Genomic DNA, 25,894 nt, shown 5'->3' on the forward strand with positions numbered 1-25,894 from the left:
GTCATGAACTGCACTTTTTGAAACGGAGCCAATGTTGCACACAATATCCTTTACTACCAAGCTAGTGTCGTCTGCAAACAAATATTTTAGAGTTACCTGTAATACTAGAGGACATATTATTTATATAAATAAGGAACAAGAGTGGCCCCAACACTTATCTCACTCCAACCCCACATCACAGCCATTCTCAGCATTGCAAATAATGACCTTTGCTGTCTGTTGCTAAAGTAAGAGGTGAAACAATTGTGAGCTGCTCCCCGTATTCCGTAATGGTCCAACTTCTGGAGCAATATTTTGTGAACAACACAATCAAACGCCTTAGTTAAAACAAAAACATATGCCTAGCGTTCGAAACCTTTTGTTTAATCCATCCAGTACCTCACAGAGGGAAGAGAATATACCATTTTCAGTTATTAAACGACTTATAAAGCCGGGATAGCAAATCGTGTGGTATAAAATGATCATTTATCCTTACATACACAGCCTTTTCAATAACTTTAGCAAACACTGATGGCATAGAAATAGCTCTAAAATTGTCTACATTATCCCTTTCTTCCTTTTTATAAAGCGGCTTTACTACTGAGTACTTTAATCGTTCAGGAAACTGACCATTCCTTAAGGAAAAATTACAAATATGGCTAAATATAGGGCTAATATGTGCAGCACAGTACTTTAATATTGTGCTAGGCACTCCATCATATCCATGAGATTCCTTAGTCTTCAGTGATTTAATAATTGTGCTAGGCCCTCCATCATATCCATGAGAGTCCTTAGTCTTCAGTGATTTAATAATTGACTCATTCTCCCAATTGTCTGTATCAAAGAGGAGTATTTCAAACGTCAATCTCGGAAAAGTATTTGCGAAGAAAGTTATATGATTCCCTGTAGAAACTAATTTTTTATCTAATTCACCAGCAGTGCTCAGAAAATAATTGTTAAATACTGTATGTATATCTGACTTATGAGTAACAAATATTTTTACTACGAACTGACTTTGTATCATCGACCTTGTGCTGTTGACCAGGCACTACCTTCACAACTGACCATATGATTTTAATTTTATCCTGTGAATTAGCTATTCTATTTGCATACCACATACTCTTTGCCTTCCTAGTAACATTTTAACCACGTTACAGTACTGTTTGTAATGAGCTACTGTCGCTTCATTGTGACTGCTTCTAACATTCTGATGTGATTCACGTTTTGTTCTAAATGATATCCTTATCCCACTATTCAGCCATCCAGGCTACCTATTACTGGAAAGCAACTCTCAAAGAGCATGAGAAATTTGTTACGCAAAGCATTATACACTCCTGGAAATGGAAAAAAGAACACATTGACACCGGTGTGTCAGACCCACCATACTTGCTCCGGACACTGCGAGAGGGCTGTACAAGCAATGATCACACGCACGGCACAGCGGACACACCAGGAACCGCGGTGTTGGCCGTCGAATGGCGCTAGCTGCGCAGCATTTGTGCACCGCCGCCGTCAGTGTCAGCCAGTTTGCCGTGGCATACGGAGCTCCATCGCAGTCTTTAACACTGGTAGCATGCCGCGACAGCGTGGACGTGAACCGTATGTGCAGTTGACGGACTTTGAGCAAGGGCGTATAGTGGGCATGCGGGAGGCCGGGTGGACGTACCGCCGAATTGCTCAACACGTGGGGCGTGAGGTCTCCACAGTACATCGATGTTGTCGCCAGTGGTCGGCGGAAGGTGCACGTGCCCGTCGACCTGGGACCGGACCGCAGCGACGCACGGATGCACGCCAAGACCGTAGGATCCTACGCAGTGCCGTAGGGGACCGCACCGCCACTTCCCAGCAAATTAGGGACACTGTTGCTCCTGGGGTATCGGCGAGGACCATTCGCAACCGTCTCCATGAAGCTGGGCTACGGTCCCGCACACCGTTAGGCCGTCTTCCGCTCACGCCCCAACATCGTGCAGCCCGCCTCCAGTGGTGTCGCGACAGGCGTGAATGGAGGGACGAATGGAGACGTGTCGTCTTCAGCGATGAGAGTCGCTTCTGCCTTGGTGCCAATGATGGTCGTATGCGTGTTTGGCGCCGTGCAGGTGAGCGCCACAATCAGGACTGCATACGACCGAGGCACACAGGGCCAACACCCGGCATCATGGTGTGGGGAGCGATCTCCTACACTGGCCGTACACCACTGGTGATCGTCGAGGGGAGCCGGCCGGGGTGGCCAAGCGGTTAAAGGCGCTACAGTCTGGAACCGCGAGAACGCTACGGTCGCAGGTTCGAATCCTGCCTCGGGCATGGATGTGTGTGATGTCCTTACGTTAGTTAGGTTTAAGTAGTTCTAAGTTCTAGGGGACTGATGACCTTAGAAGTTAAGTCCCATAGTGCTCAGAGCCATTTGAATCGTCGAGGGGACACTGAATAGTGCACGGTACATCCAAACCGTCATCGAACCCATCGTTCTACCATTCCTAGACCGGCAAGGGAACTTGCTGTTCCAACAGGACAATGCACGTCCACATGTATTCCGTGCCACCCAACGTGCTCTAGAAGGTGTAAGTCAACTACCCTGGCCAGCAAGATCTCCGGATCTGTCCCCCATTGAGCATGTTTGGGACTGGATGAAGCGTCGTCTCACGAGGTCTGCACGTCCAGCACGAACGCTGGTCCAACTGAGGCGCCAGGTGGAAATGGCATGGCAAGCCGTTCCACAGGACTACATCCAGCATCTCTACGATCGTCTCCATGGGAGAATAGCAGCCTGCATTGCTGCGAAAGGTGGATATACACTGTACTAGTGCCGACATTGTGCATGCTCTGTTGCCTGTGTCTATGTGCCTGTGGTTCTGTCAGTGTGATCATGTGATGTATCTGACCCCAGGAATGTGTCAATAAAGTTTCCCCTTCCTGGGACAATGAATTCACGGTGTTCTTATTTCAATTTCCAGGAGTATATTTGTCATCTACGAGTGTTAGAACTTTAATAGTGGCAACTATTTATTTGCAGCACGTACAAAATAGATACTTGTTTCAAAGTAGTCACCAGCATTGTGTATAACCCGTTGCCACCGATGTGGAAGTCGTAGGATACTCATAGCAGTGCCAGTTGTGTTGACAGTTCGAGCGGGGCAGACTTGCTCGACGAATTTATAGCAGCTTTGAAGCGAATGCCGTGAAGTGTTTTCTTCAGTTTAGAAATCAAGCTGAACTCACGAGGGCTTAAGTCAGGGGAGTTCAGTAGGTGCTATAGGAATTAGCAGCCCCATCAGTCAAACAAATCTGTAACAACTTGCACTGTACGTGCTTGAGCATTGTCGTGCAAAATGGTGGTCAGGTCCTGCAGAAAGTGTCATCACTTCTGTCTCTAAGCTGGTCGTAGGTTGTGTTCCAAAAATGAACAGCATAGAGACAGAAGTGATGGCACTTTCTGCAGGATCTGACCATTTTGCAGGACAATGCTCAAGCACGTATAGTGCACGCTGTTACTGATTTGTTTGACTGATGGGGCTGCTAAGTGCTATACCACCTACTGCCCTGACTTAAGCCCTCGTAAGTTCAAGTCGATTTCCAAACTGAAGGAAATACTTCACGGCATTCGCTTCAGAACTGCTACTAATTCGTCGGGCAATAGACCTCGCCACTCGAACTGTCAACGCAACTGGCATTGCTGAGAGTATCCTACGACTTCCACATCACTGGAAACGGGTTATACACAATGCTGGTGACTACTTTGAAGGTCAGTAAAATTGTGAAACACGTATCTATTTTGTACGAGCTGTAAATAAATAGTTGCCACTGTTTAATGTTCCAACCCTCATATGTTATCGGAATTATAAACATCCTGCCACTCTTGTTCCTTGAGAAGGTTCAAAAACTCTCTATTGCTGTTGGATTAACTTTCATACGTAGTTTGTAATTATATGTGACATTTGTACTAAAGCCTTTTAGCGTTAAAATTTGTGCATCATGGTCTGACAGGCCATTCACAGCTACAAGAGGCTCCTCTCCACTCAACTCTGACATCTGGTCACTAACACTCTTTAATAATGATATACAGCGCAATATATGGCCATAAACTATATCTTTGACGACTGTGGACAATACTGCACTTATAAAGATTGTCGTTAAAAATGTACGATTAGTCTGCTCTGATTACAGCTACGTATCAAATTAATATTTTGTCCATGTTTGTACGAGGGCATTTCGAAAAGTAAAGATACAATGGCACGCAGTCCTTAAATAGAACATTTATTTAGAAAACGTCAGTTACATCTTATTAACTGAATTATTTGTTGCTTTTAGACATAATCACCCCCGTTATCCAAACATTTGGTATGTCGGTGCACAAGCTTTTGTATCCCACAGTCATAGAAGGTTTCCGCCTGTTGTCGGAACCACATTTCAAGTTCATTTTTGATCTCTTCATCGTTACGGAATTATTTTCCACCAAGATGTGACTTCAGGTAACGGAAGACATGGAAGTCGGTGGGCGCAAGGTCCAGGCTGTATGGCGGATTGTCCAATACGTCCAATTTGAATTGTTTGAGTAGTGCTTTGGTTACGAGCGCTGTGTGACGCCGAGCGTTGTCATGAAGCAAGCGGACTCCACTTGTCAGCATTCCCCTGCTTTTGTTTTGAATTGCCCTTCGAAGACGTTTAAGTCTGGCAATATGCAGCAGCATTAATTGTCGTTCCAGGAGGCATAAATTCCAAAAGAAGAATGCCTTGTCTGTCCCAGAAAACAGAAGCCATGATTTTCTTCGCTGAAATGGACGTTTTGCATTTCTTGGCTTTTGGTGAATTCGAATGGCGCCATTGCATTGATTGTTGCTTGGATTCAGGTGTACGGTGATGAACCCACGTCTCGTCACTTGTCACAGTGTGATCAAGGAGCTAATCACCTGCTTCAACATAGCGTGTGAGGAAGTCGAGTGCAAAGCCCATCCTTTTCTTTTTGTGTTCCTCCATTAACAGTTTTGGAACCCAGCGCGCACACAATTTCCTGTACACTAACTTGACAGTCACAACGTCATAAAGAGTTGTCATTGACACGTCCGGTATGATCTGATGCTATTCTTTCAATGAGAGACGTCTATTTGCACGAACAGCTTCCTCCGTTCTCCGAAGAAGGGCATCAGAGATCACAGATGGCCAACCTGTTCTTTGTTCGTCATGAACATCGGTCCTACCTTCAGAGAAATGACGAAACCATTTCGTTACATTTTGTCGATTCATAATGTTCCCATAAACAGAAACAATTTCTTTGTGAATATCCGCTGGTCGCTGACCTTTTGTATGAAGAAAACGTATGACGGAGCGCACTTCGCATTTGGCGGGCTTCTGCATCGACGCAGCCATTTTGAACACGACCTACTCCAACCAGAAGCAACGTTCAACTGCCGAATGACCGCGAGGAGAAAGCTAACGGTTCAAGGTTAACACCAGTGTTGCGAACTTGCTCGCCAAAACTCTTCTGTTCCTCTGGCGTACGGTGTATCTTTACTTTCTGAAGTACCCTCGTATCTCGAAAGCCAGGTACTTAATATTAACTGAGCGAGGTGGATCAGTGGCTAGCACACTGGACTCGCATTCGGGAGAACGATGGTTCAATCCCGCGTCCGGCCATCCTGATTTAGGTTTTCCGTGATTTCCCTAAATCGTTCCAGGCAAATGCCGGGATGGTTCCTTTGAAAGGACACGGCCAACTTCCTGCCCTTCTTTCCGTAATCCGATTAGATCGATGACCTCGCTGTCTGGTCTTCTCCCCCCCCCCCCCACCCCCCCAAAAAACGTAATATTATATAATTATAAAGAATTTTTCTTGTTGAACAGGTATTCTGTCACTGAATGGGTACAACAGCAGCAGCCACAGCCCCCCAGGACCAATGATGAGTGGGGGTGGCAGCACCATGGGCAGCACCAACAAGAGCGAGAGCCCGCCGTTGCACAGCCCTGGCGCCAGAGGCCTTCCTCCAAACGCCTACCTGTCTGACAATTCAGCCGGCGGCTCGGACGACGAGGAAGCTGGTCCCCCAGCCAGTCCCGTGGGGCCCCTCTCTCTAACCACAAATGACAGAGCTAGCAGACCCAGCTCTCCTAAAGGACATACAGCCTCACCTGTGCAAGTAAGTACGTGTTCAAAATCACTAGTAACAATTCTTAATTTTTGAACTGCCGGGTTTTATAACAAATATTTTTTCTTTATTACAGAATTTCGCCAATAAAAGACCGCTTAGAACCTAAGACTAAGGTACAAAGTATTTTTTTTACCTTCCCAGGACTTATTTATGTGTTGGTTGACGGCCTCCTCTGTTCATTTGAAATCACACCCCTAGGTTGTGGAAATTTTGCAGTATTGGTCAGTAGCCCGAAATGTTCCCTATCCTGTAAGCTGTCGTCTGTGATCTTTTTCTTTAAATCCCTTCTTGTCTCTTCCATCCATCTCGCGGTGTTTTTTAACTTTGAAATGAAATCAAAAATTTTCTTCTTTAGCCTATTGCAGTTCATTCTAATACGACCGTAAGACTTTCATGCCTTCTTCCTTATTGTGTCTGTGATTGTATCTATGTTTCTGTATAGATCTTCGTTTCTTCTTTTCGTTTGGTTGTAATCTTCGTTCTTTTGTGCTCCTAATTTTTTGTTTTCCTTTCCTTCTTTTCCAATTCTTCTTGTTCACTTCTTTTATTCAGTTTAAGACATTCACACTCGTAAAGTGCTTCTACTTAAATTACTGTTGTGTGGTGTTTAATTTTTGTCTGGAATGATACTGACCTTTTATTATATTTGTTTTGGGTGAGTTTGCGTGCTAATTCCATTTTCTTTCATCTTTCTTTACTTGTGATGTAATCCATCAGATTGTATCAATTCTCCAAAATCCTTGAACTTATCAACTCTTTCGATGTTTCAGTGTTGTGTTTGTAAATGTTTTTATCTGTTGTGTTTTTGATCAATGTGTTCTGATTTCTCATACGATATTTGTAATCCGGTTTTACCTGTAATTTCGTGAAGTGTTTCTCTCATTAACTTCGCATCTGTTTTGTCCTTACAAATTACTGCAAAATCGTCAGCAAAAACGAGACATTTCACATCAGATCTTCGTTCCCCTTGTCATAGATGGATTCCTTCGGCGTTTTTCCCTTGTAATTCTTTATCCCACTGTCGTATTTCCTTGTCTAAGACCAGACTGAATTGAATCAGTGAGAGCCCGTCGCTCTGCCGGACATCTTACCCTAAGAATTTAACTTCGCCCAGGAATTTAACTTTCGAAGTTGTCTGTTCGACTAATTGCCTAGTGGTTTTGTCGATACCTGGTTCTTCCAGTGTTATGAATATTGTCTGCAGAAGAGTAGGCTTTTTTGAAATCAATCAGTGTAACCACTGTGTTAAGTTGCATATTGTTCTGATCCTGAGGATTGTCTTCAAGTTAAAAATTTGCCCTGGGCACGATCTGTTTTTTTCTGAATCTCGAATGGTACTCGCATATTGTCTGTTCCCCTTGGTCGTGGACGTTTTTCAGTAGAGCTTTGCATATGATTTTGTATGCGACTGGATGTAGGGATATGCTTCAATAATTACTGGTATCTGTCCTGTCACCGTTATTATATAGCGGGTGCATTATGGCTTGTTTCCAATGGTCAGGTATGCTTCCTTTCTCCCACCAATCTTTAATAACCTGAAAAATGGTTCTAGCTGCCCACTTCCCTCCGAGTTTCCACATCTCAGCTAATATCCTGTCTTCACCTGGCGCTCTATTGTTTTTCAGCTGGCCATTGTATTGTTTAATTTGATGCAGTGACGGTGGATCTAGAGTAGGATTTTCCTTTTGAGGCTGTCAGAAAATTAGTCGTGTTGGTTCGTCGCAGTTTAGAAGATTTTTGAAATATTTTGCTAGTAACTCTCAGTAACCTATTCCTCTTCTGAGCCGTGCGTCCATGATTACTCTAAGGTTTTGTTTGGTTATTGCCGGATGATCCAGTTGACATGCACATAGATATGTATTACGAAAGACGAGGTCTTCTTTCTCCTCGGTAATTCTCTGACAAAGAGTGACATTAGTTTTAAGTCGAACTGCTTGCAGAAGTTGCTGATCCTTTCTCCATTCTTATTGCTGCGTTTGTATGCAGGAAAGTTTCCTATTATTGCCTTGTATTTCTCTTCTCTGTCGATTTGTGGGTTCAAGTCTCCTGAACGTAGTTTAATGTGGTGTTTTGGTATTTGTGACGTCTCATTTTCTACTTTTCCCAAAACTGCCCCTGTTTGTTAATCTAAACGAGAGGATAGAGATTCGCTCCAATGAGAATGCAAAACTTGTTGCGGTTTCTTTTAAAATCCATTTGACAATGGAAGCTGTCCTGGGCATAGTGACTTTATTTATTCTTTGTGGCCTCTGTCCCTTTATAGGTCCCGTAGCCCTCTGATTCAAATACGTTCTCATCTCCGTATCTGGATTCCTGAAGTGCTAGTATGACTGTGTTCCGTGTGTTTCATCCATATAGCAAACTCTTTTAAAAATAAACTTCAAGGATAACAAATCAGTCTGCATGTATATTCTCGAACCATTCAAGATGATCCATTACTAAGCTGCTGAAGTTGGCCGTTATTTCAAAGTTTATAGATTTGATGTACTGGGTGATCAAAAAGTCAGTATAAATTTGAAAACTGAATAAATCACGGAATAATGTAGAGAGAGAGGTACAAATTGACACATGTGCTTGGAATGACATGGAGTTTTATTACAACCAAAAAAAAAAAATACAAAGGTTCAAAAAATGTCCGACAGATGGCGCTTCATCTGATCGGAATAGCAATAATTAGCATAACAAAGTAAGACAAAGCAAAGATGATATTCTTTACAGGAAATGCTCAATATGTCCACCATCATTCCTCAACAATAGCTGTAGTCGAGGAATAATGTTGTGAACAGCACTGTGAAGCATGTCCGGAGTTAAAGGTGAGGTATTGGCGTCGGATGTTGTCTTTCAGCATCCCTAGAGATGTCAGTCGATCACGATACACTTGCGACTTCAGAAAACCCCAAAGCCAATAATCACACGGACTGAGGTCTGGGGACCTGGGAGGTTAAGCACGACGAAAGTGGCGGCTGAGCACACGATCATCCCCAAACGACGCACGCAAGAGATCTTTCACGCTTCTAGCAATATGGGGTGGAGCGCCATCCTGCATAAACGACGTACTTTCCAGCAGGTGTTTATCAGCCAGGATGCGGATGATGCGATTCTGTAACATATCGGCGTACCTCTCACCCGTCACGGTAGCAGTCACTGACATTTTGCTGTCCAGCGCCATCTGTTGGACATTTTGTGAACTTTGTTTTTTTTTTTTGTTTTTTTGGTTCTAATAAAACCCCATGTCATTCCAAGAATGTGTGTCAATTTTTACCTCTCTATCTACATTATTCCGTGGTTTATTAAGTTTTCAAATTTATACTGACTTTTTGATCACCCGGTATTTAAATTGCGTGTATACCATTTCTTCCAATGAGGAAGTAAATCAGCTTTTGAGAAATTCAGCTGACTTTTCCATTACATTACACACGATGTGTGAATGCCTGAATGGTGAAGTAACAGGGTGACAAAATTTTTAAAAAATTTGTGGCACATACTCATATTACTGTTCGAAGCAGTCAAATTGGGGTATTCGTCGCACATATTCAGACTGGTTCAATTTCTGGGACTTACTTCTTCTTCATTATTAGCCATCATCACATTACAAATTACATCACATGGGAAACCTCCACGGGTGGTTAAATAAGCACCGCGAAGGAATTATTCGAATGAGACGGAAATCGGTAGATGTGATATACCTGGGCAGACAAACAGACTATTACAATGTCAGAAAAGTTGCATGATTTTCTCAAGAGAAAGAGCTTCACAAATTGAGCATGTCAGCAACGCGGTGGTCCACCAGTCCACCTCTGATCCTTATGAAAGCAGTTATCCGGCTTGGTACTGAGTAATATAGTTGTTACAAGTCCTCTTCAGGGAACTCGTGCCAAATTCTGTCCAATTGGCTTGTTAAATCGTCAAAATCCTGATCTGGTTGGAGGACTCTGCCCATAATGCTTCAAGCGCTCCCAGATGGGGAGGGATTCGGCGACATTGCTGGCCAAGTAGGGTTTGGCAAGCTCGAAGACAAGCAGTAGCAATTCTCGCCGTGTGCGGGAGGGCTTTATCTTCCTGAAATATAAGCCCAGGATGGCTTGCTATGAAGGGGAACAAAACGGGGTGTAGAATATCGTCGACGTACAGCAGTGCTGTATGGATACGGTGGATGACAACCGAAGGGTCTTACTGTGAACAGAATGGCACCCCAGATATCACTCCCGGTTGTTGGGCCGTATGGCGGGAGACAGACAGGTTGATATCCCAAGGCCGTCCAGGACATCTCCCGACACGGCTTCGGTCTGTAATCTTATCCCGAGTTCGAGTCTCGGTCGGGCACACAGTTTTAATCTGCCAGGAAGTTTCATATCAGCGCACACTCCGCTGCAGAGTGAAAATCTCATTCTGTAATCTTATTATTTGGAGCAGCATTGTCTTCAGTGATGAACGCGTTTCGAACTGACCAGATGACCAGCGAGAATATGTCTGGAGAAGCCAAAGATAGTGATGGGATACCTACGTAATTCGACCGCCATACTGCCCGGCATCCAGGAATGATGGTCTGGGGTGCCATTTATTTTCACATCAAGACCCACTTGGCTGTCATCCACGGCACCCTTGCAGCATAGTGATAAGTCGACGACATTCTGCGCCCTTTTTTGTTTATCTACTTGTTAAGTCATGCTGGGGCTATATTTCAGCAAGATAATGCCCGCCCTACACGGCGAGAGTTTCTACTGCTTGTCTTCGTGCTTGCCAAACCCCGCCTAGGCCAGCAAAGTTGCCGGACCTCCCCCAATTGAGAACTGGAGAATTGGAGCGTTATAGGCAGGGCCTTCCAACCAGTGCGGTATTTCGAAGACCTAACACGCCAGTTACACAGAATATGGCACTATATCCCTCAGGAAGACATCCAAAACCATAACAATAATGCCAAACCGAATAACTACTTGCATAAGGCCTAGAGGTGGACCAAGGCTTTACCTGCTTGCTCAGTTTGTGAAGCTGTTTTTCTTGGAATAAATCGTCCATTTCTCCTGAAATACTAATCGTTTGTTTCTCTGCACTTGTTCATCATGTCTACCAATTTCCGTTCCCTTCGTGTAATGCCTTCGCGGTGCGTAATTTTTTTCTTAGAGTGTATTTAGGTTAATGTACCTTATCGTGTAAGGGTACATTGCCATGTAAGATAATGGAAAACTCCTGGCTTTTATTTCTGTCATTATGACAGAAAAAGTTGTAACCTATTTAAAAAAAATTGCATAAGCCACGAAATAAGTTTGAATAATTGCTGGTTGTCACTCCAGTGACCAACACTATTTCATGGCGAATATGGTATTAATGACGAAAATACTGCCGTGTGTGTGTGTGTGTGTGTGTGTGTGTGTGTGTGTGTGTGTATGTTTTGTAGGAGTTACTTACCACTCAACTAAAGCAGGTAACCTACAAGCCAATCATGGCAACAGATTTGCTTTTAAACTACCGAAAGAGGAATCTGCTGTATAGGTGATGCTTATACAAAATACGTTTCTGCCTCAGTTATGAGATTATACCCCTTCTCAAGCTCATAGCAGCTGATCAAGACGGTGCCTAATGGTTCCACGCTGTACATCAGAGCAAAAATCATGGTCGCGTTCTACCCCAAAGGGGTGCGATCACGTTCAGTGGGGTTGCTAGCCTACAATGTCCTCAGAGAAGTGTTGAAGCGTCCCAGAGGTGTCAGCATTGTCAAAGAATGTTAAGAACGTCGCCCTCTTGCTCATCTCACCTCGATCTGTAGTTTACGACCGCGAAATGTGTGGGAATCAACGCCATTGAGAAAGGAGTGGTTTCATTGATGACCTTTTTGGTATCCCCTGACACCTTCTCGTGTCGATTCTGAGCGTCGGTGTGTCTGAAATGTTACCCTCGGCCACTCACAAGCAAACCGAGTGATTTCAGTGCTAGGTGTCAAGTTCTGACCTAAGTGGCAGAGACAGGAGTGAAATGTGGGTAAGATGGGGGCTTGAGATCTTCACAAGGGATGATACGTCCTCGGGGACTTTAGTTGGAGCTGTGGTGAAATTGGATGCCAGTGTGATACCATTAACCCACCTTACACCTCACGTGAACTTCTGAGCTCAGGCCTCTTTTGCATGTGTGTCGACACTTTCCTGTTACAAGCGAGGATCATATCGCAGGACACAGTATTACAGAGGAAGACTGTAGGCACCTTGGAGCCAAATTTCAAACTTAAGCGTGCAATGGGAGACTGTTACGGGGTTTCGAAAACGTTTCCCCTTAATAGTGTTGCACAATGTACTTTTCCTGCCTTTTTGGTTATGCATGAACCTTGACTTGGGATGCTAATTTTATAACATGTCTCATTTCGGCTAGTGGTATTTGTTTACTTTAATACAAATTTCTCGTACTTATGGCATTACATATGAATTTTTGATTGTTTTTAAAAAGTTAATAAATGGTACTACATTTTATATGTGTTTAAATAAATGAAAAATTGCTTTTTATTTAATTTTATTGAATCTCTCTCTCTCTCTCTCTCTCTCTCTCTCTCTCTCTCTCTCTCTCTCTCTCGCCCGTCCCTCCCTCCCCTCTGGTTTTCACCGATTACCGATAGATCAATTCCAGTAATTGCCGAGATAACAGAAAGCATATAACGAACAATTTTATTAAATGGTTTTGGGCCTCATCATTTGCCTTTTATGCATATACTGTCACCTGCTGAAAGTACCTTTCTTCATAAATGCCATCATGCGTTAATTTTTGAATTTTGTAACTAATGTTTCATAACACGTATCGTCGTTTCAGAATCTATATGTTACAGTGGAATTTATCTTGAGGGTCAGTAGGTAACCATTCATATGATTTCTTCCTTTCCTACATCACTAAGCGCTTTGACATTGCGGTCAACACACGAAGTTCACTGTTAAGGAACAAACGGGAACCAAAAACTGAACCAAAAGCTACTTATTGCCACTCGACGAAAAGTGAATATCTGAACGGCAGTAATAGTGCCGACAGGTGATTCTTTCCGCCAAAACTGAAAGCAGACTGCATGTTTCCACTCGGTTGCTACCACAGACTGGTCACATTCAAAAGAAGAATGAATAACCAAACTTACACACAAACTTACAACCGACCAAAGCGACTGTTTTCGTTCATTCGTTCCGATCACTAAGATAATGATCAGTGCAGAACTGTCTCCGTTTCACTGAATCAGAAAGTTTGTTGATCATTCCCAGGTTTTACATTTTTACAGTCGCACATTCAATTACAAATAACTTTTAACTACAATTTTACCCAAGTTAGACATAATCATTGACTCTTAGGTCATGAGAACGCTATTAAATGGATTTCTTTTTTAAGCAGAAGTTTCTAAGGAGAAAGCTCCTAGTCTCAAATTCGTCGTAAATCTGTACAAAAGTGTCTTAAAATTACGTTGTTTCTGCTTAACATAAGCATGCTCTCTGGCTACAGCCTTCAAATAATGTTATATGTTTTTTTTTCTGTAGATGGACAACATTAAACAAGAGCCTCCAGATGAAGTCCCATCTCCTCCCTCGGGTAACAACAACATCTGCAGCAATGACAACACTCACAATAACAACAACAATTTGAAAGAGTGTGATGACATGACAGAGGGTGATGAAGAGGATGAAGATGAAGAGATGGATGAACTAGAAGAGCGAAGGAAGGATGAACTTTGTCCCCCAGAGCATGATTTGCGACGTATTCAGCAGTTTCACAGTCCCAGTCCAACTGAGCAGATGGGGCCCCGTATTCATGGACATGGTAACCCACCACACAGCCTAGGATTTCCTTTGGTGTCTAATTCAATGTTCTCCCACAGTATCATGTACATGAGTCACTATTTACCTGGACTGTCTCAACCACATCATGGTCTTGGTCCACCAGGTACTCCACCGACATCACAGGTGTCTGCTCCTCCAGCCAGTAGCAGCAGTGGACTTAACTTGTCAGCATTATCAGCATCTGCGGATGAGAGACGCAAGCGTAATCGCACTTTCATTGACCCAGTGACGGAAGTACCACGGCTCGAGCAATGGTTTGCACTAAACACTCACCCCTCGCACAACCTTATTCTGAAGTATACTGAGGAGCTAAATCGCATGCCTTACAGGCAGAAATTTCCAAAACTAGAACCAAAAAATGTGCAGTTTTGGTTCAAGAATCGAAGGGCCAAGAACAAGAGACTCAAAATGTCATTATTTGATACTCCTCCTCCTGGAAGTCACCAGTACAGACATCAGTCACCACCTGGTCATGAATAAATTTACTCATTGTATTTATTAACTGTTGAAAATGGAACATTGTTCTCTATCGAGTGGTAAGGACCAAGTAGAGATTTATCTCATGTTAAAATATTTGTTGATTCTCATTACTATATGTGCCAGTGAGAATGGGACAGCTCCTCTATAAACTTAATGGAGGGGCGTTTTTGGTGTTAATGACTTAAATTCAGTTTGTAATGAAATGCAAAGGAGTTTAAATGGTGTATAAAGACTGGCAGCTAACTACCTCTGGTAAGTGAGTGACATATTTAACAAGATTTTGTGCAGTCTCCTCTGTGAATGTCTTGTAGAAAAAGTGTTTCAATACTCTCATGAAATGCCATTCTCAGTATTAAAATTTCATTATGTCACTGAGAGCAATGTACTTAGACCCACATGTTGTTAAAATTTTAAGCTTTTTATCTTTTTATGACTGCTGCATTTAAATTCACGAATATTTAACTTTCTCAATGTTGTTGTTTATGTTTATCTCACTTGTGAAATTTACTTTTTATGTAGGTGTTTAGCTTTGTTAGATACTTAGTTCTTTGTTATAATTTTGAAATGTTTTAATGTGGAAATTGAATGAAATTTTCATGTGTTACTATTATCAAATACATACGTGTTACATGGATTTCATATATTATCACTCACTGTAGACAGGCACTGAACGAGTTGCATCCTCAAATTTGTAACAATAATAAATATTCCATAGCTGCAAATAAAAGTCATATGCAAAATTGTGTAATTACAGGTATGGGTTGGACTGAGTATAAAATTCTGTTGCTGTTTTCATGTGAAATGTCACCAAGATGTATTCAAACTTTTATCAGCCAACATAAATGATTTATAGTTTGACATACCAAATATACTAGAAGCAAGTTCCTTGCATCTGTTTATAACTCAACTATCTTGTCTGAGTTATTGTAATTTAAAATTAGTTATATGCATGTTTCAAGATTATTGTGCAAATATTGAAACCAAAGATTGAGTTTTTTACAAAATCTGTATAGTGTATGTGGATTATTCTACAGGAATAAACATACTGAGAACTAAACATTGCATTCTGTCAAAGTTGCTAAGGTTTATTTCAGTAATATAGCACTGGTATTATTTTGCTTTTATAACCACAGTATTTACTTACATTAAAAAAATAAAATAACCGTTTGCCACCCTCACAATGAAGCACATAAAACATTTTGGTATAGACATCCACATTGCCACTAGTAATATTGTGGTGTAACTGACAGAAATACGGCAGTTCAGCATTTTTATTTTTTGACCTGTGACAACTTGCAACTAGTTTATACAGCAACCTGTGAAATGTAAAGAAGATACAGATAATTGTGACCTTACCATATTATTAGTGACAAACAAATATTCATTATATTTTTCAAATGTGGGACTATGCGAATGATTTTCTAGATTTATACCATTGGTTAAGAAAGGCTGTTAATCATGCCTGGAGGGAGGGGTGAGGGTAGGGGAGGGAGCAATCACAAGTGTAGTTGTTTAAAGATAAAAGTAAGTAATGTATTTTTTATTATATGTTCAGCCTCAGATCAGACAAATGTTACCATAAACAGGTTTTACTTATTTCCCAATGGTAAGGATACCACCTGTATGGCCTGATGCTGAAATGCGCGCGCGCGCTCACGCGCACACACACACACACACACACACACACACACACACACACACACACACACACACACCTACCTTCAACAACATCATGTTTATCTCAGTGGGTGAGTCTTTAATAGTGAACAGGCATAGCTACACATTACTTACATAACCAGTACAATAATATTTTACAGTTCTTTCACTTAAAAGAAACTAGCTCTGAATTATTATGGTAATTTTATTACTTGGTTCTCCAAACTAAAACTTTCTTCTTTATCATCTGTTTGTGGCTCTGATTGCACACTCTTATTATTCATTACAGTCCATACTGCTTGCTAAAATTTGTGTAGCTACCACCTTGTTTTAGTGAAGGTCTTATTTTGTTTGTGCACACTGCTCCAATTTCCTGTTCATATACATCCTCTGCCATCTGTTTCTCCTTTGTCAACCAGCCTTTTATAGCACTTCTAATTAAGAAAAATAGTACAGTCATTAAGATGTAGGACACTATGATCAAACTTGTTATGTAGAGGTCAAATTCTTCATTTGATTATCCAAACTCAGCCTTTGGTATTATCTCTAAAGCATGGCATTTTCTCGCTGAGTCATGTTCGTGCTGTGCCTATAAGAATCAACAGAGAGGTTTGGAACAGGAGATGAGGCACAAAATTTACAATTATGGAAGCACTGGAACACAGTCACCATCTAGCAACCCCAATTTGCCTCCATATTTCCTAAAAGCACTGAATATGACTTCTTGTGCTAAACCACAGCAGAGGCCTGCCCCTGCCCCCCCCCCTCTTGTTTAGCTTGAATTACTACTTTAATCCTGTTTGTACTATGGTCAACATGGTATTTGTTATAAAACTGTTTCCTCCCTTCTTTCCAAGGACTGGATCCTTAATGAAATGTATTTGCAAAACTAGTGCTGAATAGCTTCAGCAAGTCAGATCATATTAGTATTTAGGGGTAAACTAAGAAGTGATATGAAATGGGATGGTCACAAGAAACAAGCAACACGGAAGGGAAAGGGAGACATGAATTTGTTGGAAGGGTTTGGGGCAGAAAGCCACATACAAGGCTGTAGTCTGCTGGTAGACATAGGAGCTGACATCGAATGAATTCAGAGGCATAATGCTAGGCTAGTATTAAGGCGGTGTAGCTAATACGAGAGAGTAACTGAAATGTTTGGCAAACTTAGATGAGAATTCTTGGAAGAAAGACAATACAGATCCCGTCAAACAACGTTGGGAATATTTAGAGAAGCTACTGAGGAAGAAGTCTGTGTCACCATTATTCTGCCACCATCGTATGTCTCTCATAAGTATCATGAGAAATTAAGAGCCCATACAGATGCACATAGATAATCATTTCTCTCTTGCTCATTAGGCAGACAGAATAGAACATACAATCGCTACATCTACATCTACATCTGTACATTACAAGCCACCTTATGGTGCATGGTGGAGGGTACACCCCCATTTTTTTCTCTTCAGTTACAAAATGCTTTGCATGAAGGACGATTGCTGGTAAGCCTCCATGTGGGCTCTAATCTCTCACTAATTTTAACTTCACTGTTTTTGCTGAGATACACGATAATTTGGGGTGAAACCGACCAAAAACATTAGTTTTTAAGAGACATATCATCCATTTACTGTAGCCATATCACGACACAAATTCTGAGTGTTAACTGTATAACTTCAATGATGGTGTATTCATTTTATTTTTTATTCATAATTGCACTTATTATTTTAATTTAATTGTTGATGAATTTCACCTTGCAAGATGGTGTGAATCCGATAATTAATTTTGGTGTATTTATAATATGTTACATTTCCTGGCCTAAACAAGTTTTCATAAGTGCATTAAGTTCAACATTACTGCAGTAAAAATACTTGCATTCAGGAAATTTGACAAATATCAGTTCCATTGATTACTCAATATTATAATCCTTATATTTACCTCGTTTTCTATGTTTTTGGAACAACTTTTTTGATGACTTGTGCTCTTATTATCCCAGCTGCGTCTTTCGTTACCGGAAACCTAAAGTAAACTTTACCATCGAGAACTTTTTTTTCAGAAACGTAATTGTAACTGTCATTTCATTGATCGATTAGTCCACGAATGTACTGCCGGTTCATAATGTACAACGAGTAAAATATTTCGACTGCCAGATGTGTCGCAATTTTCAATTACTCTGACGAACTTATTTTTGTTTTTTTCCATCCCGGAACTGACCTTTCGAGGGCTCGCGGATGACCTATCTCCCCTACCAAATAGAGCTGTTCACTCTGCGGACCGTACCGGACGGTGCTAGTCGGCAGTCGTGGAGGCGATTTCTTCGCCGTCTGTGGTAACGTCGTTGTAGTTGCTGTGGCCACTCTGACCGCCAGAGCGTTGTGTTTTTGCTGAGTGTGTTCTTAATTAGCCCCAGTGCATCACCGCGCGCCCTCAGGAGACCAGTTAGTCAGCGTACCTGGCGATGGCGAAATGAGTAATCTCCGAAATATTGTGCCCGTTGGACACTACGAACCGGCAGTAAACACGTGGACTTTTCGATCATCACACACAAACTAGGAGAAACTGAAGCATCACATTAGATATTATCAACTTTACCAGCAAAAGACTTGAAACTTCTTTTCACAGGACATTTGACTAGGGCGAAATCGTTATTTAGAATTATTATCCAAGATAGACACGAAGCCCACACCTACCACAGTAGTACAAGTTTATGTGCCAACTAGTTCCGCAGTTAATGAGGTGTTGTAGAAATATAGTTAAAGGGAATGAAGATTTGTGATGGGGGGGCTGCAATTCGGTAGAAGGAAAAGAAAGAGACGGAAAACTAGTAGGTGAATATGGTCTGGGGGAAGGAATGAAAGAGGAAGCCGTATAGTAGAATTTTGCACAAAGCATAATTGAGTCATCCGTAACACTTGGTTTAAGAATCGTGAAAGAAGACTGTATACATGAGACCTGGAGGAACTGGAAGGTTTCAGACTCTTTGTATAATTGCAAGAAAGAGATTACAGGACCAGATTTTAAACTGTAAGACATTTCCAAGGACAGATGTGGACTCGGATTACAATTTATCGGTTGGAGCTCTAGATTAAAACTGAAGAAATTGCAAGAAAGTAGGAAATTAAAGAGATGGGACCTACAAAGGTTGAAAGGACCAGAGTATGTTGAGAGTTTGAGGAAGCATTAGGCTAGAGTTGACTAGGACAGGGGAAAGGAATACAATAGAAGACGAAGGGGTTGCTTTAAGAGATGAAATAGTGAAGGTAGCAGAGGATCAAATTCCTTGGATAACACAGGTGTACTGAATTTAATTGATGAAAGGAGAAAATACAAAAATGCCGCAAATGAAGCAGGCGAAAGGAAATACAAACGTCTAAAAAAATGATATTGACTGGAAATGCAAAATGGCTAAGCAGGAATGGCTAGAGGACAAATGTAAGGATTCACAAGAATATTTCACGAGGGGAAAGATACATACCACCTACAGGAAAATTAAACAGGCCGTTGGAGTAACGAGAGACACCTGAATGAATATCAAGAGCGCAGATGGAAAACCAGTCGTAAGGAATGAAGGAGTGGAAGGAGTATATAGAGGGGCTATACAGGGGAGATGAACTTGAAGGCAGTACTGTAGAAATGGAAGAGGATGTAGATGAAGAGGAGGTGGGAGATAGATACTGAAAGAAGAATTTAACAGAGGGCTGAAAGATCTATGTTATAAGATCTATGTAATAACAAGGGCCTGGGAGTAGACGACATTACGTCAGAACTACTGGGAGCCTTAGGAGAGCCAATCACGACAGAACTCTTCCATCTGGTGTCCCAGACGTAGAGACAGCCGAAATGCCCTCAGACTTCAAGAAGAATGCAATAATTCCAATTCCAAAGATAGCAGTTCATGACAGGTGTGAATATTGCCGAACTATCAGTTTCTCAAGTCATTATCGCGAAATGCTAAAACGATTGTTTACACAAGAACGGAAAAATAGGTAGAAGCCGACTTCTGGGAAGATCAGTTTGTATTTCGAAGCAATCTAGGAACTCGCGAGGCAATACTGACCTTACGACGTATCCTATAAGATATGATAATTTGGAGACTCAGAGAAAACTTTTGACAATGTTGAATGTAATGCTGCCTTTGAAATTCTGAAGGTAGCGGTGTTAAGCGGTAGGGAGCGAAAGGGTATTAAAACTTATATGGAAGCCAAACGGCAGTTGTAACAGTCGAGGGTATGAAAAGGAAGCAGTGATTGAGAAGAGAGTGAGAGAGGGTTGTAGGGTATCCCAATGTTATTCAATCTCTACATTCACCAAGTAGTAAAGGAAACCAAAAGAAAAATTTGGAGTAGGACTTAAAGTTCAGGGGGAAGAAAAAAAAAACTTCAGGGTTTGCCAGTGGCATTGTAATTCTGTCAGAGATAGCAAAGCACTTGGGAAAGCAGTTGGAATGAATGGATAGTGGCTTGAAAGAAGGATATAAGATGAACATAAAAAAAAGCAAATGAGGATATGGGATGTAGTCTAATTAAATCAGGTGATGCTGAGGGAACTAGATTAGGAAATGAGAAACTTAAAGTAGTCGATGAGTTTAGCTATTTCGGCAGCAAAATAACTGATGATGGCCGAAGTAGGGAGGAAATAAAATATAGACTGGCAATGGCAAGAAACGCGTTTCTGGAGAAAGGAAATTTGGCAACTTCGAATATAGATTTCAGTGTTAGGAAGTCTTTTCTGAAAGTATTTGTATGGTTTGTAGTCATATATCGAAGTGATAGATGGACCATAAAATGTTTAGACAATAAGAGAACAGACGCTTTTGACACATGGTAGGACAGAACACTGCTAAAGATTGGATTGGTAGATCACGTAATTAATGAGGAGCTACTGAATGGAATTGGAGAGACAAGAAATCTGTGGCACATCTTGAATAAAAGAAGGGATCAGTTGATATGACATATTCCGAGATGAGAGATCACGAATTTGGTATTGGAGGGAAGTATGGATGGTAAAAATCGTAGAGGGGGGAGTAATAGATAAATAAAATAAGCAGGTTCAGAAGTATGTAGGTAGCAGTAGTTATTCGGGAATGAAGGATTCTTGCTCAGGATAGAGTAGCATGGAGAACCGTATCAAACCAGTCTTTGGGCTGAAGACCACAACAACCACCATCATCTTTGTTCTTTTCTATGTCCATCCCTTGATTGCCAATTGATTTGTAGCATTCTTTTGTTTCATTAGAGGGATCTCGTTTCAATTGCATTTCGGCGGCTGTTATCCAAGAAAATTCTGGTGAATCGGTGTCATGTGTGTGTTTCTTCTGGACTCTGTGAAACGAATTTCTCGGGGCAGAAAGGAAAATTTCCTGAGTCTCCGAAGGCAGATAGATGATTAGATTTAGAAGTCATGGTTACCTTTTCAAAAGCTCCTTTCAACACCCTAGGATATTCGGATTTTGCTACCAACTTTCTATTCTTCATTTTCCAGTTTTCTCTAGGCAAGTTGTGGAGGACTGAAAACGGCCATATCAGGTGGCTGGCACAAATCAGTATATTTAGGCGGTAGAATCGCAAACTTAATGTCAAGTTCCTGGCGCAGTTTAATCACGTTAAGTGACAGATGACTCGAGAGATTGCGCCTATAATCACTTTATGTCTCTCTAAATGCTGGACATCAGGCAAGACCATTTGAACAAACCACAATTCAAACATTACTAGGTCAGATTCTCGTGCAACTGTTAAACTTCCTGCAGTCAAAGTGTGGTAGAGATGTTTTGCTCCATAGACTGCCCCCTCTGCAGCCACTGCTATAATTGCCCTGACACTTGACTCAGAACTATCCACATTCCTTTCAGTATTTCTGATACCTCGCTTCACTATTACTTTAAATTTTCCAGTATCACCGCAAAAGTTGATCTCGTTACTGTTTATAATGTTGAGGGGAGGAACACCACTCAACGACCTTTAAAGGATCTTAAAATAATGACTCAGTTTTTCTCGGGTAACTGCTACCCTTGCTCTCTTTTCGTTTTCACTCACATTGCAGAAAGCGGTTTACCCACTCGCTACCAGGTCCATTGTCATGAAATCTTTTTCCAATTCGCTCTAATCAATTAGGAGATGTCTATACAACGTCCATAACATCACAATTCCTGAAAGGAAACCCCCATTTCTGATTCAGCACAATACAATGCTCCTTCAGTCAATTTTCTTTTGCTTACTATTGGTTACCACTGGCTGGCCGCCTATTTTGTGGCGTAGTTCTTCTCAGAAATATAAAACTTACAAAAAGGGTTGCTGTCTTGGTGAGAAACCGACTGCAAATTAAATGGTTGGGAGCTCGATTTCCGGCACCAAACGTGATTTCTTTAAGTGAGTAATGTCAAGTTGAGCAGTGCTTCGCGTTAAGCGAAGTTTTACTTCACCCCTTTTGCATGATTTTTTGAATTACACTCCCAGAAAAAAAGAGCAACACCCTCAAGGATTAGGTCATTTCATTGACAAGTAAGGTGACAGATACTTCATCACTGTAGGAGTATGTGAAACAAAAATTCAGGCCAAATGAAACACACACACACAAATGATAACAAAACAGTCGCATCAGTACACAGTATACCCCCTCTGGCAGCAACCCAGGCGTGTATTCTCGTATTAGAACGATAATGAATATGCCGAGTAGCATTATTTGACAGCTTACTTCAAGCGTTTTCCGACTTTCGTTGCAATTCGTCAATACTTCTTACAGGATCTGGTGAACGAGTAAGTTCCCGCTTCATCATGTCCCATACTTGATTGATTGGCGAGCTATATGAGGCCGGCCGAAGTGGCCGTGCGGTTAAAGGCGCTGCAGTCTGGAACCGCAGGACCGCTACGGTCGCAGGTTCGAATCCTGCCTCGGGCATGGATGTTTGTGATGTCCTTAGGTTAGTTAGGTTTAACTAGTTCTAAGTTCTAGGGGACTAATAACCTCAGCAGTTGAGTCCCATAGTGCTCAGAGCCATTTGAACCATTTTTGAGCTATATGAGTAATCTTGCTGACTAGGGCTGTTGTTGTACACCACGTTGCATCAGAGCAGCTGTATGTGGACGTGCGTTGTCCTACTGAAAAGCACATCTTCCTGTGTAAGAAATATCCTGTGGAATGTTGCGGGCACCCTGTAGATACACCAAAAGCGACCGCGAGTTGAAAATCGTGGCCCCCACACCATGAATCCTGGGATAGGACCTGTCTGCCGTGGGCGAATACATTCTGGAACAGACAGCTCACTAGGTCTACACCATACAATTGAAAGTCCATCAGTGGCATACGAGTAGAACCTACGGTCATCACTGAAGGCAAAAGAGGGCCAATCCGCGCCCAAGTCGACTCTTTCACGACGCCAGAGTAGCCACGCCTGGCGGTGTTCAAATGGCTCTAAGCCCTATGGGACTTGACATCTGAGGTCATCAGTCCCCTACACTAAGAACTACTTAAACCTAACTAACCTAAGGACATCACACACATCCATTCCCGAGGCAGGATTCGAACCTGCGACCGCAGCAGTGGCGCGGTTCCGGACTGAAGCGCCAAGAACCGCTCGGCCACAGCGGCCGGATTTGCCGGTGTCATGATGACAGCGATAGCCTGGCCAGAGCGACACCTGATCTTAATCCTGCTGCAGGCCGACGGTTCCCGAAGGCCCCCGATGACACAGCAGGTGCCACAAGAGCCCAGATATCATTCCTAGATGATGTCCGGTCTGCCACAGCTGCATGCGTCTTTACTACGGAGGACGTCCAGAAACTGGTCATAGGTGTGGGGATGTTCAACAGTCCACAGCTGAAAGCAGCGATACACCACCGATTTGTTGTGCCCAACATGTACATTAGTCCGTCAATACATCCACCCAGCTTCCCACATACCAACAGTGTGACCCAGTTCTAAGGGCTGAAGCTGTTTAACAGGAGGTTGAGCGTGGCTGTACGCTAGAATGAATGTTGCAAACATTGTTCACCTTTAAACTTAGCACAATTACGGCTTTGAAGACAATACAGAGGGCTCTCAGGCAGGCTTCCTGAGGGCCATCTAACTGCCGATCACAGTGACATCCCCTCAGTACGCACACACTATACAGTGGTGCCAATGAACCCAGTACTTGGAGGTGTTTCATTTTTTTTCCGGCAGTGTATTTCATTAGAAACCTCTTTCGACAACATGGAATTGTTACGCACGACGCCTGGTTAATGGAGGTAAAAGTAAATCTGCATTATCAGGGGATTTCATACGGGAGTACCTTGTCTCCAATCATGAACAGAAGAACGTGGCTTGTGCACACGGTTCAATCAAGGAACACGCGTGGAAAATCATTTCAAGCTACACTGTGCGAGCTCATCGACATCGTAACATCGTGCATGAGCACGGGAAGTTGCCCGGCGATTTGGTGTACAGCCGCAGCGATGTCCTTTGAGCATTCAGTCGTTATGTGAGGCAAGAAGCACTGAATATTTCCTTCTTAATGGTGACCTATGATCAGCAACACCGGCGTGACCACTGCCGGCAAACTCTGGCAACGAGCAGCTGCACTTAGCGTTTTTGTAGTGAACTGAGAAGGCAGTTTCAGCCCAGTGAGTACTGACTAATTGGAACTTGAACAGTGTGGCCTCTATGCGTTCATTATTAACAGCCTTACAAACTCGCTGCATCGCGGTGTGAGAAGAAAGTGGGAAACGAAAGATGTGAAACTGAAATAGGATCAATCCTTATTGAGTAGGGCAGGATTTGCCTGATGCCTGATGATTGTCATGGAAGGGAATGGATAACCAGACAAGCAGTCCTACGAGCACGACAGGGAGCTGGGTTCATCCACATTTTGAGCTGGCATCAGAAAATGTTGTCGAATGTCCCTAATTGCTATTGAGGGTAATTTGTGGGGTTCCAATATTGGGACAAGATCCTCAAACACGTTATCAAGTCTTACAGTCAACTTTTAGGCGATGGGTTCATCTACTAAGAGAATAATGATTGGCTGCACTGTATCTCTTTGTGAACACCATCCTTCGGGAGGCAGGAATCAACCGAATGGACTGACAGCAAAGCCAGTCTCACAGGGAGTATGATACACCATGACTTCGCTAGGTGTTACAGTTGAATCGTGGTTATCAGGGACTGGAGGCGGCTGGCACGCGTCCCGAGACGTCACACGGTTTAAGGTCGTCAGCAAGTTGTATTACGGCAAAAATGTCCACTCCAAGTATAAATGTTACTTTTGGAATAAATGAGACTTTTCTCAGGAAATAAGACCACCTCTTTCCTACATGCATCAATTAAAGTAATAACGCTTTCTTTCTGTGGAGGCATCTACGCTAACTATAGGGCACTCTGAGGTTATGTTGCAGCAGAATGCATCCCTTGCGTGGCTGCGCTTCCGGTGAGGCCGCTCTTTCAGGCTGTGATGTCAGCTGTTGCATACAGGACTCCTGGTTAGCTGGTGCTGGTGGCATTCAAAGGGAAGGGAATAGCACCGTTTCAATCACGCGGAAACACGTTCAGCAAAATATTCTAGCAGTCGATGGAAGCCAGCAAGTAAGCTTACAGCGAATCTTACTCCGTGTGAGACGGCGTTAAGGCCACTCAGCATGCTTGCGACCAGTTGGCACTTGCAGTGCGTCGTTGCCGGAGCCCTTGTCACACGTGTGACCTGAGAAAGGCCACCGTCGATAAGTGTAGTCATCACCGCTGGGAAAGGTTTGAGGAGCATCTCACTCAACTTGTGAACAGCATAGCATGAATGACACAAGCCTGTTAAATTGTACAGAATGGAGTAACATAGTGCTGAATGTTATCCAGCAGTAGATTTTTATTTCACATTGGTGCATACAT

At 42.4% G+C, this 25,894-nt stretch overlaps 1 protein-coding gene across 1 annotated transcript in view; it reads left to right on the top strand.

Moving 5' to 3' along the window:
• LOC126236672 (zinc finger homeobox protein 4) overlaps nucleotides 1-15,337 on the top strand; it is a 342,930-nt gene extending 327,593 nt beyond the window's left edge. Inside the window, exons 9-10 of the mRNA XM_049946199.1 lie at nucleotides 5,815-6,107; nucleotides 13,616-15,337. Coding sequence (XP_049802156.1) covers nucleotides 5,815-6,107; nucleotides 13,616-14,395 — 1,073 coding nt within the window. The 3' untranslated portion in view covers nucleotides 14,396-15,337. The remainder of the gene's footprint in view (nucleotides 1-5,814; nucleotides 6,108-13,615) is intronic.
• The last annotated feature ends 10,557 nt before the right edge of the window (nucleotides 15,338-25,894 follow it).

This window comes from Schistocerca nitens, chromosome 1 (genome assembly GCF_023898315.1).
Source record: "Schistocerca nitens isolate TAMUIC-IGC-003100 chromosome 1, iqSchNite1.1, whole genome shotgun sequence".
Classification (NCBI taxonomy): Eukaryota; Metazoa; Arthropoda; class Insecta; order Orthoptera; family Acrididae; genus Schistocerca; species Schistocerca nitens.